Source organism: Nycticebus coucang, chromosome 3 (genome assembly GCF_027406575.1).
Source record: "Nycticebus coucang isolate mNycCou1 chromosome 3, mNycCou1.pri, whole genome shotgun sequence".
Classification (NCBI taxonomy): Eukaryota; Metazoa; Chordata; class Mammalia; order Primates; family Lorisidae; genus Nycticebus; species Nycticebus coucang.
Window position 1 is genome coordinate 65119754 of NC_069782.1, and position 13849 is coordinate 65133602.

General features: G+C 47.9%; 2 protein-coding genes across 3 annotated transcripts in view; one reads left to right on the plus strand and one right to left on the minus strand.

Moving 5' to 3' along the window:
• The window catches only part of TSPAN16 (tetraspanin 16), a 28798-nt gene that overhangs the window by 9791 nt on the left and 5158 nt on the right, over positions 1 to 13849 (plus strand). For both annotated transcript variants that reach the window (XM_053583319.1, XM_053583320.1), the window contains 3 exons: positions 1212 to 1319; positions 6394 to 6546; positions 9970 to 10053. In XM_053583319.1, coding sequence (XP_053439294.1) covers positions 1212 to 1319; positions 6394 to 6546; positions 9970 to 10053 — 345 coding nt within the window. The remainder of the gene's footprint in view (positions 1 to 1211; positions 1320 to 6393; positions 6547 to 9969; positions 10054 to 13849) is intronic.
• RAB3D (RAB3D, member RAS oncogene family) overlaps positions 1 to 13849 on the minus strand; it is a 53508-nt gene that overhangs the window by 9763 nt on the left and 29896 nt on the right. The window lies entirely within an intron of this gene.

The following is a 13849-nucleotide window of genomic DNA, read 5'->3' on the forward strand; positions in this document are numbered from 1 at the left end:
AGCCCCCTAAAGGTGACCCTGTGAGCCACCAAGCTCAGTCCTGCTGGTGACATCTGGGACACAGCATAGAACAAGCACCTAAGTTGTTCACTCAAGGGGTGTTGATCCTCCAGTTCCCATCAGCCACTGACTGAGGGTTGCTGTCAGGGTACACCAGAGCTCAGAAGGCAGAGATCTGGCTCGGCACCCGTAGCTCAGTGGTTAGGGCGTCAGCCACAAACACCGAGGCTGGCAGGTTCAAAACCGGCCTGGGTCAGCTAAACAACAATGACAACTGCAATAAAAAATAACCAGGCATTGTGGCGGGCGCCTGTAGTCCCAGCTACTTGGGAAGCTGAGGCAAGAGAATTGCTTGAGCCCAAGAATTTGAGGTTGCCGTGAGCTGTATGATGCCATAGCACTCTACCAAGGGCAACATAATGAGACTCTGTCTCAAAAAAAAGTAAAAAAAAAAAAAAAAAGAAGAAGGCAGGGACCTCTGGCTTGTGGGCAATGTGGCCAGTGGACACAGGTCTCATAAGGGCCACGGGGTCACAAGCAGGGAACCAAGAGCACCTGCTACTCTTGTTGACACAGCCAGATGCAGGACAATGAGTGCAGTGTGAAAGGAAGAGGGAACAAAGGGTGTAAATATACTTTGCTTTGACACACATGAAACATCTCTTAGGGGACACAGGAAACAGTAACAGTCATCAGTACTGGAGTGGGAGGAACTTTCTGGCTGGGAGAGAAAGGTGGGAGGGAAACTTTTCATGGTCTTAACCTTCTGTGCTTTGTTAATTTTGAACCATGTGACTATATCACCTCTGGCTGGGGGAAGCTTTTCAAAACCTTTATTTAAAAAATAGAAAATTAAATTTGCCCCTTATGTGTAGAGAGTGACTGAGTTATGAAGGTGATATTCAGCTCTTTAATTGAGTTAGAGCCAGATTGTGGGTGTAGCAGGCTCTGGGCAATTTGAAAGAGCAGATGATTCAAGTTCATTTGTGATGGGTACAGCCAGATGCACTTGGCTCCATGCTCTTTCCTTTTTCTCTCTTGGGGGCTGTAACACAAGCTACTCCATAGAGCAGACCCCCATGAGCTGAGGATAAGAAAAACGAAGGAAGGAGAAGGCAGTCCCCCACCCCTCCTGCTCTGTCCCAGGAAACCTCAGCCAAGGGGTCACTCTAGCTATTTGGGTGCTAATTACCTCCTGTATCATCCTCAAGGTTCGAGACCTGGCCTTGGAACACAGCTTCGTGACCCTGAGGAATAATTACAGAGGGTACAATGAGCCAGATGAGTATTCAACAGAGTGGAACTTGGTCATGGAGAAGGTGAGGCTCACTTAAACATTGTAGGAAAGGCTTGATGCTTGTAGCACAGTGGTTATGGCACTGGCCACATACACCCAGGCTGGCAGGTTTGAACCCGGCCTGGGTCAACTAAACAACAATGACAACTGCTACAAAACATAGCCAGGTGTTGTGCTGGGCACCTGTAGTCCCAGATACTTGAGCCCAAGAGTTTAAGGTTGCTGTGAACTGTGACACTATGGCACTTTACCGAGGACAACATAGTAGACTCTGTCTCAAAAAAAAAAAAAATTGTGGGAAAATATACACAACATGAAATTTATCTTTGCAATTAAAATTTTTTTTTTTTTTTTTTTTTTGTAGAGACAGAGTCTCACTTTACTGCCTTTGGTAGAGTGCCATGATGTCACAGGACTCACAGCAACCTCTAGCTCTTGGGCTTCCACGATTCTCCTGCCTCAGCCTCCCAAGCAACTGGGACTACAGGTGCCTGCCACAACGCCCAGCTATTTTTTGATTGCAGTTCAGCCGGGGCTGGGTTTGAACCCACCACCCTTGGTATATGGGGCCGGCGCCCCACTCACTGAGCCACCCTTTTTTTTTTGAGACAGAATCTCACTATGTTGCCCTTGGTAGAGTGCTGTGGCATGACAGCTCACAGCAACCTTGAATTCTTGGGCTTAAGTGATTCTCTTGTCTCAGCCTCCCAAGGAGCTGGGATTACAGGCGCCCGCCACAACACCTGGCTATTTGTTGTTGTAGTTGTTGTAGTTGTCATTGTTGTTTAGCAGGCCCTGGCCAGGTTCAAACCCACCAGCCCAGATGCATGTGGCCAGTGCCCTAACCATTGACCCCCCCGTTTTTTGGTTTTTTTTTTGTAGAGACAGAGTCTCACTTTATGGCCCTCTGTAGAGTGCCATGGCATCATACAGCTCACAGCAACCTCCAACTCCTGGGCTTAAGTGATTCTCTTGCCTCAGCCTCCCGAGCAGCTGGGACTATAGGCGCCCGCCACAACGCCCGGCTATTTTTTGGTTGCAGTTTGGCTGGGGCCGGGTTTGAACCCGCCACCCTCGGTATATGGGGACGGCGCCTTACCGACTGAGCCACAGGTGCCACCCCCCCCTTTTTTTTTTTTGAAACAGAGTCTCAAGCTCTCACCCTGGGTAGGGTGCCATAGTGTCACAGCTCGCAGCAACCTCAAACTCTTGGACTCAAGCGATTCTCTTGCCTCAGCCTCCTAAGTAACTTCTGGGACTATAGGTGCCCACCACAATGCCTGGCTATTTTATTGGTTGCAATTGTCATTGTTGTTTTAGCTGGCCCAGTCTGGGTTCGAACTCGCCAGCTTTGGTGTATGTGGCTGGCACCCTACCCACTGAGGTATAGGCACTGCCGAGCCTTTTAAAAAATATTTTACAGACATTCTGTTGTCCCGATTGGAGTGCAGTGGTGTGATCATAGCCTCAGACTCCTGGGCTCAAGTGATCCTTTTGCCTCAGCCTCCCAAGTAGCTGGGACTACAGGTACCCACCACAATGCCTGGCTAATTTTTCTATTTTTTGTGGAGATAGAAAAATCTCTGGGCGGGCGGCGCCTGTGGCTCAGTCGGTAAGGCGCTGGCCCCATATACCGAGGGTGGCAGGTTCAAACCCGGCCCCGGCTGAACTGCAACCAAAAAAAAAAAATAGCCGGGCGTTGTGGTGGGCACCTGTAGTCCCAGCTATTCGGGAGGCTGAGGCAAGAGAATTGCTTAAGCCCAGGTATTGGAGGTTGTTGTGAGCTGTGTGATGCCATGGCTCTACCGAGGGCCATAAAGTGAGACTCCGTCTCTACAAAAAAAAAAAAAAAAAAAAAAAAAAGAAAGAAAAGAAAAATCTCTGGGTGGAGGAAGGGGGATTGGTGGGATTACACATGCAGTGCATTTTACAAGGGTACATGTGAAACTTAGTAAATGTAGAATGTAAATGTCTTAACACAATAACTAAGAAAATGCCAGGAAGGCTATGTTAACCAGTGTGATGAAAATGTGTCAAACGGTCTATAAAACCAGTGTATGGTGCCCCATGATCACATTAATGTACACAGCTATGATTTAATATAAAAAAAAAATCTCCTCTCTCTTGCTCAGGCTCGTCTTGAACTCGTGGCATCAAGCAATCCTCCCACCTCAGCTTCCCAAAGTGTTAGGACTTCAGGCATGAATCACTATGCTGGACTAGGACTTCCTTTTTCTTTTTCTTTTTTTTTTTGAGACAGAGTCTCACTTTGTCGCCCTCGGTAGAGTGCTGCAGCGTCACAGTTCACGGCAACTTCCAGCTCTTGGGCTTAAGAGATTCTCTTGCCTCAGCCTCCCAAGTAGCTGGGACTACAGGTGCCTGCCAAAATGCCTGGCTATTTTTTGTTGCAGTAGCCACTGCTGTTTTAGCTGGCTGGGGCTGGGTTCGAAGCCGTCACCTTTGGTATATGGGGCCCATGCCCTACCCACTGGGCCACAGGCACTGCCCAGACTTCCTTCCTTTTTTATTTTTATTTATTTATTTATTATTTTTTTTTTTTTGTAGAGACATAGTCTCACTTTAAGGCCCTTGGTAGAGTGCCGTGGCATCACACAGCTCACATCAACCTCCAGCTCCTGGGCTTAAGCGATTCTCTTGCCTCAGCCTCCCGAGCAGCTGGGACTACAGGTGCCCGCCACAGCACCCGGCTATTTATTTTTATTTTTTTAGAGACAGAGTCTAACTTTGTCGCCCTAAGGAGACTGCTGTGGCATCACAGCTCACAGCAACCTCCACCTCTTAGGCTTAGGCGATTCTCTTGCCTCAGCCTCCCGAGTACCTTGGACCACAGGTGCCCGCCACAACTCCTGGCTATTTTTTGTTGCAGTTTGGCTGGGGCTGGATTTGAACCCACCACCCTCGGTATATGGAGCTGGAGCCCTACTCACTGAGCCACAGGAGCCACCTGACTTCCTTCCTTTTTAAAGGCTGAATAATATTCCACTGTGTGGACACACCACCTGTGTTCATGCATTCATGTGTCATTCATCTGACAACCTCCAGCTCCTGGGCTTAGGCGATTCTCTTGCCTCAGCCTCCTGAGTAGCTGGGACTACAGGTGCCTGCCACAATGCCCGGGTATTTTTTTTTTTTTTGTAGAGACAGAGTCTCACTTTATGGCCCTCGGTAGAGTGCCATGGCATCACACAGCTCACAGCAACCTCCAACACCTGGGCTTAAGCGATTCTCTTGCCTCAGCCTCCTGAGTAGCTAGGACTACAGGCGCCCGCCACAACGCCCGGATATTTTTTTGTTGAGGTTCAGCCGGGGCCGGGTTTGAACCCGCCACCCTCGGTATATGGGGCCAGCGCCTTACTGACTGAGCCACAGGTGCTGCCCTATTTTTTTTTTTATGGTTATTGCAGTTTAGCCAGGGCCAGGTTCAAACCTGCCACCCTCAGTATATGAGGCCCTACTCACTGAGCCACAGGCACCACCACCCTCTATGTGAAAAATTTTAAGAACTGCTAGACTTTTATCCACAGGGGCCGCATCATTTTCTATTCCCATCAGCAACGCATGAGGATTTTAATTCTTCTTCTCCTCACCAACACTTGTCATTCTCTGTTTTTTTCCCCTTTAGTTATCACCATCCTAACGCATGAGAGGAGGTAGACTCCCATTTTGACCCTTGGTGTTGAAAAGACAAGACTGGCCTCTAGGTGTCATCCCAGCTTTTTAGGCAGGTGGTTGTGGGTAGCTAGGGAGAGTTTGTAAGGGAAACATTGCCTGTTTCTAGGAGCGTTTGACATCTGAGTTGAGGTTAGGAGCTGCTGCAGGGTCATGGTTAGGCATTGGAAGGGACATGTGATGCTTGTCTGCATCCTGGTTTTGGCTTCTTAAGCTTGAGATCCTAGAGACTGCCTCTCATCCATTCATACAGCCCTTTAACAAACATTTACTGAACACTTCCTGTGTGCTGAGCCCTGCATCAGGGTTCTTGGGACAGACTAGGGCACACAAAACATCCTTGCTCTTCTAGTACTGACACCTGAGTGGAGAGACACATAGGAAGCCAATAAATAAACATTGATGTCAAGACGGATAAGTGCTGGGAACAAACACATGTCAGAGTGGCCAAGTGAGGTGGCTCACGCCTGTACATAGGGGAAGCCGACGTAGAAAGATCACTTGAGCTCAGTAGTTCAAGACCAGACTGAGCAAGAGGGAGACCCTGTCTCTACTAAAATAGAAAAATTAGCCGGGCATTGTTGCACAGGCCTATAATCCCAGCTACTCGGGAGGCTGAGGTAGTAGGATCGCTTGAACCCAGGAGTTTGAGGTTGGTGTGAGCTATGATGACATCACTGCACTCCAGCCAGGGCAACAGAGCAAGACCCTGTTGCCCAGCCCACCCCACCCCCCCAAAAAAACTGAAGAACAACATTTCAAAAAAAAGGAATGGCGCCGGGCAAGGTGGCTCATGCCTGTAATCCCAGCACTCTGGGAGGCCGAAGCAGGCGGATCACCTGAGCTCACAAGTTCAAGACCAGCCTGAGCTAGAGCGAGACCCTGCCTCTAAAAATAGCGGGCCGTTGTGGTGGGCATCTATAGTCCCAGCTACTTGGGAGGCTGAGGCAAGAGAATCACTTAAGCCCAGGTGTCTGAGGTTGCTATTGGCTATGATGCCACAGCACTCTACTGGGTGTGACAAAGTGAGACTTTGTCTGCAAAAACAAAACAAAAAAAACGGGAACAGCATGTGCAAAGGTCCTGAGGGTGGAGTTTGCTAAGTGTGTTTAAGGAACAGCAAAGAAACCAGTGTGGCTGGAGTTGAATAAATAAAGGAGAGAGTTAGGGGAGGGGAGGGCAGGGAAGTGACAGAGGCAGATTATGGTGAGGAACGCAGCCTTCGGCCCAAGTGAGATGGGAGCTGTGGAAGGTTCCAAGCTGCAATGGGATGGTATGAGGGGGCATTTAGCACTGGAATATTGTGACTGCTCTACTCAGTAACCATGGTGACCATGATTTCTATTGTTTTCCTCATATTTTTTATTTGAAAGGTAGTTTTCAAGTGTTTCTTCTCCTCTCTGCAGCTAAAGTGCTGTGGGGTGAATAACTACACAGATTTCTCTGGTTCTTCCTTTGAAATGACGACTGGCCACACCTACCCCAGGGGCTGCTGTAAATCCACTGGAACCACAGCCTGTGATGGGCACAATGTGTCCCCACAAGTCATCCACCAGCAGGTAGCTCAAAATTTTGATGTGTGTTTCCTAATTAGACTGAAGGCTGATGACTTTTGTAAAAATAGTTTATTTATCTGAACTCCAGCAAAGGGGGTCAGGAGAGGAAGAAACCAACTGTCCTTGAGTGCTCAGCTCATTTTGATAACAGAGCCTTGAGGAGTTAAGGTTACTCTCCCCATTTCACGGAGGGAGAACACGAGGCTCAGAGAAGTGATGTGACTGGTTCAATCAAGGTCATGTGGGCTTGGCAGAATTGGGATTTGCATCTATGTTGGCTTGAGTCCACTGCAGCAATGATGATGGGAAGTGGTGATGCTAATGATAGTGATGGTTAGCCACATAACTAAGCGCTCACTCTGTTGAGCTTTGTCACGTTGTACCCCTTGAGGTGAGATTACTATTGTTTTGCAGATGAGAAAACTGAGGCACAGAGAGGTTCTCATGGCCAGAGAGTAGTAGAACTTGGATTCTAATCCCACCCACTATTCCCTTTAACTTCTGCCAGAAGTGAACAAACAGGGATCTTCTCTGAGGGAAGAAATATGAATCATTTGTTCATTCATTCATTCTCACTGAACGGCTCCTTCTGGGAGGTAGACCTAGTTCTAGGCCAGGCCTCAGAAACAGTTGTGGGCCGTACACTGCTCCACTGGACCCTGCACAACTTGAATGTCACCTTCTCTCCTCCCTGGTCACTCTTCTCCAGCCACCTTGACCTCTTCCAAGTGCTCAAAATCACCTGGCACCTGCCTGCCTCGGGGCCTTTGGAAAGGCTATTCCCTCTGCCTGAAACGCTCTTTCCCTAAATGTCTTCCTACCTCACCTCTCAAGTCTGTGCTCAAATGTCACTTCCTCAGTAAGGCTGTTCTGGACTCCCCGTCTTAAAAGGCTCTTCCATCCCGGGCATCACCTTCCAGCCTCATAACCCTGCTTCTGTGTCTTTTCAGCATTTATTGCCACCTGACAGTGTTATCACTGCACTCGCTGTTACCTGTTTCTTCACTCAAATGTTGGTCCTATGAGGGTAGGAATTTTGTCTGTTTTATACACTACTGGGCCACTAGCTGTTGTGACCTTGGAGAAGCTGCTATATCTCTCTGTGTCTCAGTTTTCCCCTCTATAAATGGGAACAGGGCTGGGTTCAGTGGCTTACGCCTGTAATCCTAGCACTGAGGCTGAGATGGATTGCCTGAGCTCAGGAGTTCAGGACAAGCCTGAGCAAAAGTGAGATCCCGTCTCTAAAAATAGAAAAACTAGCCAGGTGTGGCAGCAGGCACATATAGTCCCAGCAACTCAGCAGGCTGAGGCAAGAGGATGGCTTGAGCCCAATAGATTGAGGTTGCTGTGAGCTAAGATGCCATGGCACCCAACCCAGGGTGACAGAGTTAGACTGTGTCTCAAAATAGATATATAATTCAGTGGTTAGGGCACCGGCCACATGCACCAAGGCTAGTGGGTTCAAGCCTAGCCTGGGCCTGCTAAATAACTATGACAACTGCAACAAAAAATAGCCAAGTGTTGTGGCAGGTGCCTGTAGTCCCAGCTATTTGGGAGGCTGAAGCAAGAGAATCGCTTAAGCCTAGGAGTTTGAGGTTGCTGTGAGCTGTGACGTCACAGCACTCTACCAAGGGCTGCAGAGTCCACCAAGGGTGACTCTGTCTCAAAAAAAAAAAAAAAAAAAGGGCAGCGCCTGTGGCTCAGTCGGTAAGGCGCCAGCCCCATATACCGAGGGTGGTGGGTTCAAACCCGGCCCCGGCTGAACTGCAACCAAAAAATAGCTGGGCATTGTGGCGGGCGCCTGTAGTCCCAGCTACTCGGGAAGCTGAGGCAAGAGAATCACTTAAGCCCAGGAGTTGGAGTTGGAGGTTGCTGTGAGCTGTGTGATGCCATGGCACTCTATCGAGGGCCATAAAGTGAGACTCTGTCTCTAAAAAAAAAATATATATATATATATATATATATATATATATATATATGACCAACTGGATCTGCCTCACAGGATTTTTTTTTTTTTTTTTGTACAGACAGAGTCTCACTGTACCGCCCTCGGGTAGAGTGCCGTGGCATCACACGGCTCACAGCAACCTCTTAACTCTTGGGCTTACGCGATTCTCTTGCCTCAGCCTCCCGAGCAGCTGGGACTACAGGCGCCCGCCACAACGCCCGGCTATTTTTTGGTTGCAGTTTGGCCGGGGCTGGGTTTGAACCCGCCACCCTCGGCATATGGGGCTGGCGCCCTACTCACTGAGCCACAGGCGCCACCCCTCACAGGATTTTTGTACCTAGGATACAGTAGGCACTTAATAAAATACCTATTATGGGTGGTGCCTGCAGTGTAGCTCAGTGTCTAGGGTGCCAGCCACATATACTGGGCTAGCAGGTTCAAACCTGGCCCAGTCCTGCCAAACAATGACAACTACAACAACAACAACAAAATAGCTGGGCATTGTGGCGGGCCCCTGTAGTCCTAGCTACTTGGGAGGCTGAGGCAAAAGAATCACTTAAGCCTAAGAGTTTGAGGTTGCTGTGAGCTGTGATGACAGCACAGTCTACTGAGGGTGACATAGTGAGACTCTGTCTCAAAAATAAATAAATAAATAAATAAATAAATAAATAAATAAATAAATACCTATTACGTGGTACAGGGCACTAAATAGAGACAATAGTAAGCTCAAGATGGTCTAAGCTTCCAGGACCAAGATATGTCAGGGGTCTAGAAGAGGGATCAACTCAGTGACTACAGGAAGCAGAGCAGAGGCCCCACTAAGACTGCAGGAGGCTGCCCCATCCACCCACTTTATCTGGTCTCCTAACCTTCTTGAGCCTCAGTTTCCTCATTTATAAAGTGGAGAAAAGAATAGTACCTCACCTCATAGGGTTCTGGTGAGACATGAGTAAGCAAATAAATACATGTAAAAGGCTGAAAAGTTGTTGAATGCATGTCAGCCCTTCTGTTCATATGTAAAGAGTGCTCAGAAATAACTAACAGTTACTGAATGCTGGCTATGTGTCAGGCCACTGCCATGCACTTAATGTAGATTCTTTTAATCATCATAAAAATCCTGTGAGGCAGATTCAGTTGGTCCTATTTATAGATAGGAAAACTGATCCACAGAGATGTGTAGTGACTTCTTCAAGGTCACACAGCTATTAATAATCCAGAATGCCCAGGCACATTTAATTGCCACATTTGAATGTCAGCACAGATGGGCAGAAGGGCGGGAATGGTGTGTTCTTCGAGAAGAATGAGGAGGTCACAGACAGGGAGTGTGTGGGGGGAAGTAGTCCAATGAGAAGGAATCAATCCCCTTATATATTTGTCACTTTCTCCTCTCTGAATTTGAGAGACCTCTGGGTGGCCCAAGGGGTGGGTGCTGATGAAGATTAACCAGCTCTTGTTTGCTCTGGTATGTGCATCCTTAGGGCTGTTTCCGGAAGCTCCTGAAAATAACCAAGACTCAGAGTTTCACACTGAGTGGGGTCTCTCTGGGGGCAGCAGCGATACAGGTGAGCTGCAACCTCTCAGGGACACACTGAGCTCTCTTATTAAGCATTTTCTGTGTCCTGAACTCTGTTCTGGGCATTGACCACATAGCAGGGCTGATATTCTAGCAGGGAAGAGAGATGATTATTTCACTTAAAGGTATTTTCTGGGGTGGGCGTGGTGGCTCACTGAGAGCACTCTGAGAGGCCAAGGTGGGTAGATTGCCTGAGCTCAGGAGTTCGAGACCAACCTGAGCAAGAGTGAGACCCCGTCTCAACCAAAAATAGAAACACTAGCCGGGCGTTGTGGCAGGCACCTGTAGTCCCAGCTACTTGGGAGGCTGAGACAAGAGGATCACTTGAGCCCAGGAGTTTGAGGTTGCTGTGAGCTATGATGTCATAGCACTCTACTCCAGGACAACTAAGTGAGATTCTGTCTCAAAAAATAAATAAATAAATAAAGGTGTTTGCTGAGAAGTAAAACAGGGTGATGGGAGTGGGAAGGAAATCTGAAAGGACTTCCCTAAGGAGGTAACATTTGACCAGCCACCCTAAGAGGTGAGGGAAAGCCATGTGAGTATATGCCAGAAGGCAGCAGGAATAGCTAGTGCAAAGGTCCTGTGACAGAAATAGGTTCGTCATTCAAGGACCAGCAGGGAGATCCATGTGGCAGGAGCAGAGTGAGGAAGAAGGAGAAGGGGTTATAGGGGAGTTAATGGGGGGAGATCATTCAGGGTCATTCAGGGAGGGATCTGCTTTTATTCTGAATATGAGAAGACAAAAAACATGTCAACTGGGCAGCGCCTGTGGCTCAAGGGACTGGGGCGCCAGCCCCATATGCCGGAGGTGGCGGGTCCAAACCTAGCCCGATCCAAAAACTGCAAAAAAAAACAGTCAACTTTTCACTTCACAAATTTTATCAAGCAACTACTGTTCTGCTAGGCACTTTCATAGGCACCGGAAAAGAGCAATGAACTAAACAGACAAAAACTTCTGCTTTGTGATGCTGGCAGTCTAATTAGGGGGATGGAAAAGAAACATGATTTTCAAGATTGGAGAATATATTGTCTGAGAGTGAGAAGTGTGAAGGAATTAAGAAGTAGAGCTTGGAAGAGGAGAGTGGAGGTCAGTCATTGTAAGCAGAAAGTTCTCCTTAATCATTCACCTAGAAAGAGGAAAAGTATGAGGGTTCTGGGGGCCTAGTCCTGATTCAAGTGGGGAGCAGGACTCGACACTATGCTCTCTCACCCAGCTAATGCGCTCCACCTACTCTTAGCTGGGGGAAGCCTGACTGGGCGAGAGCTGAGACTGTGGACTCGTCCTGTTCACATTCTTCAGCAGCTCTCACTGTGGGCCGGGGCCTGGGCCTCCCTCATTTGCAAAACGAGCTGCCCAATGGCTTGTTGTAAGGCACTGATGAGGTGGAGTATGTCAGAGGCTTGGCATGACTGCAAGTATGGACTTATTCTGGGATGTTACTGTCATCAGCTTTAGAGAGGGAGACCCAGGGAAGCAGTGGCTGAAGGTGATGAGTTCTCCGTGCACACGAGAGATGTTCGAAGACCACTGGCTATGAAGACACCATGCATCACAGCTATTCTTGTTCCTCAACTTGTCCAAAGAATACCACATGTGCCTGCTCAAGGAAAAGATCTTTGCCAAGAAAAGTCCAGCGCAGACAGGCCCCAGCAAGAAAAGAACTAACCAATAAACCAGGGCAGTGAATGGAAGTCCTTTTCAATTAAATTGATACCAACTTTTTTTTTTAATATTAAACTGTGTTAGTTTTTATTGTTGTTGCAGTATTTTTGGCTGGGGCTGGGTTTGAACCCACCACCCTCAGTATATGGGGCCGGTGCCCTACCTACTGAGCCACAGGCACCTCCTGCCAACTTCTAAATATAGAATAAAATATAGTGTGTCATGGGCAAATAAAAGAAAAAATAAATACTGAGAGAATTTCCAACTTAAAAAAAGGAAAATCCAAGCTCCCTTTTTGTTTTATTTTGTTTTTTGAGACAGAGTCTCACTCTGTTGCTCTGAGTAGAGTGCCTTGGCGTCATAGCTCACAGCAACCTCAAACTCCTGGTCTCAAGGGATTCTCTTACCCCGGCCTCCAGAGTAGCCTGCCACAATGCCCAGCTAGTTTTTCTATTTTTAGTAGAGACAGGGTCTCACTCTTGCTCAGGCTGGTCTTGAACTCCTAAGCTCAGGAAATCCACCCACCTCAACCTCCCAGAGTGCTAGGATTATAGGCATGAGCCACCCCACTCAGCCCAGGAAATGTTGTTGTTGTTTATTTCTTTCTATATCTTTTATCTTTGGTGCATGGGCCAGGAAATGGTGGGCTTTCTTTTGAAAAAGAAAAAGCTTCAGGGAGGCGCCTGTGGCTCACTGGGTAGGATGCCAGCCCCATATACCGAGGGTGGTGGGTTCGAACCTGGCCCCGGCTAAACTGCAACAAAAAATAGCCAGGCGTTGTGGTGGGCACCTGTAGTCCTAGCTACTCGGGAGGCTGAGGCAAGAGAATCGCCTAAGCCCAAGAAATGGAGGTTGCTGTGAGCTGTGACGCCATATCACTCTACCGAGGGCAATAAAGTGAGACTCTGTCTCTAAAAAAAAAAAAAGAAAGAAAAAGCTAGCTCAGCACCTGTAGCTCAAGTGGCTAAGGCACCAGTCACATACCACCAGAGCTGACGGGTTTGAATCCAGCCTGGGCCTACCAAACAACAATGACAACTACAACCAAAAAATAGCCGGGCGTTGTGGCGGGTGCCTGTAGTCCCAGCTACTTGGGAGGCTGAGGCAAGAGAATCACTTGAGCCCAGGAGTTGGAGGTTGCGGTGAGCTGTGATGGCACTGCACTCTACCCAGGGCAACAGCAAGCTCTGTCTCAAAAAAAGAAAAAAAAAAAAAGTTTCATCCAAACCACTAACCTAATCAAGCAAAGAATTCAGTGACAAAGAATAGAGACCTCACACAGTTAGTCCTAGAAACTCACTAAATGACAAAACAGCAACACAAAAATCCTGAAGGGAAGGAGAAATCTGATTCCAAGTCACCACACCACATTATTGAAAATGTCTGGTGTTCACCAAAAAAACTGAAGACAGGCAAATGAACAGGAAAGTGTGGCCCATATTCAAGAAGAAATAGTCCTGGCTCGGAGCCTGTAGCTCAGCAGTCAGAGCGCTGGCCACATACACCGGGGCTGGCGGGTTTAAACCCAGCCCAGGGCCTGCTAAACAACAATGACAACTGCAACAAAAAATAGCTGGGCTTCTGTAGTTCCAGCTACTTGGGAGGCTGAGGCAAGAGAATCACTTAAGCCCAGGAGTTTGAGGTTGCTGTGAGCTGTGACGCCATGGCACTCTATCAAGGGAGACAGAGGACACCCAGGTGTTAGATTTAGTAGACAAATATTTCAAATAAGCTATTATAAATGTGTGTAAAGACCTGAAGGAAACTGTGCTAAAGAATGAAAAGATCTTTAAAAAGCATAAAAAGATGGTTTGGCGCCTGTAGCTCAAGCAGCTAAGGTGCTAGCCACATACACCTGAGCTGGCAGGTTTGAATCCAGCCCAGGCCGCCAAACAATAATGACGGCTGCAACCAAAAAAAATTAGCCAGGCATTGTGGCAGGCGCCTGTAATCCCAGCTACTTGGGAGGCGGAGGCAGGAAAATCGCTTGAGCCCTGGAGTTGGACGTTGCTGTGAGCTGTGCTGCCACGGCACTCTATCCAGGGTGACAGCTTGAGGCTCTATCTCAAAAAAAAAAATTAAAAAAATTAAAAAAAAAAGCATGAAAAGACAGTATAGT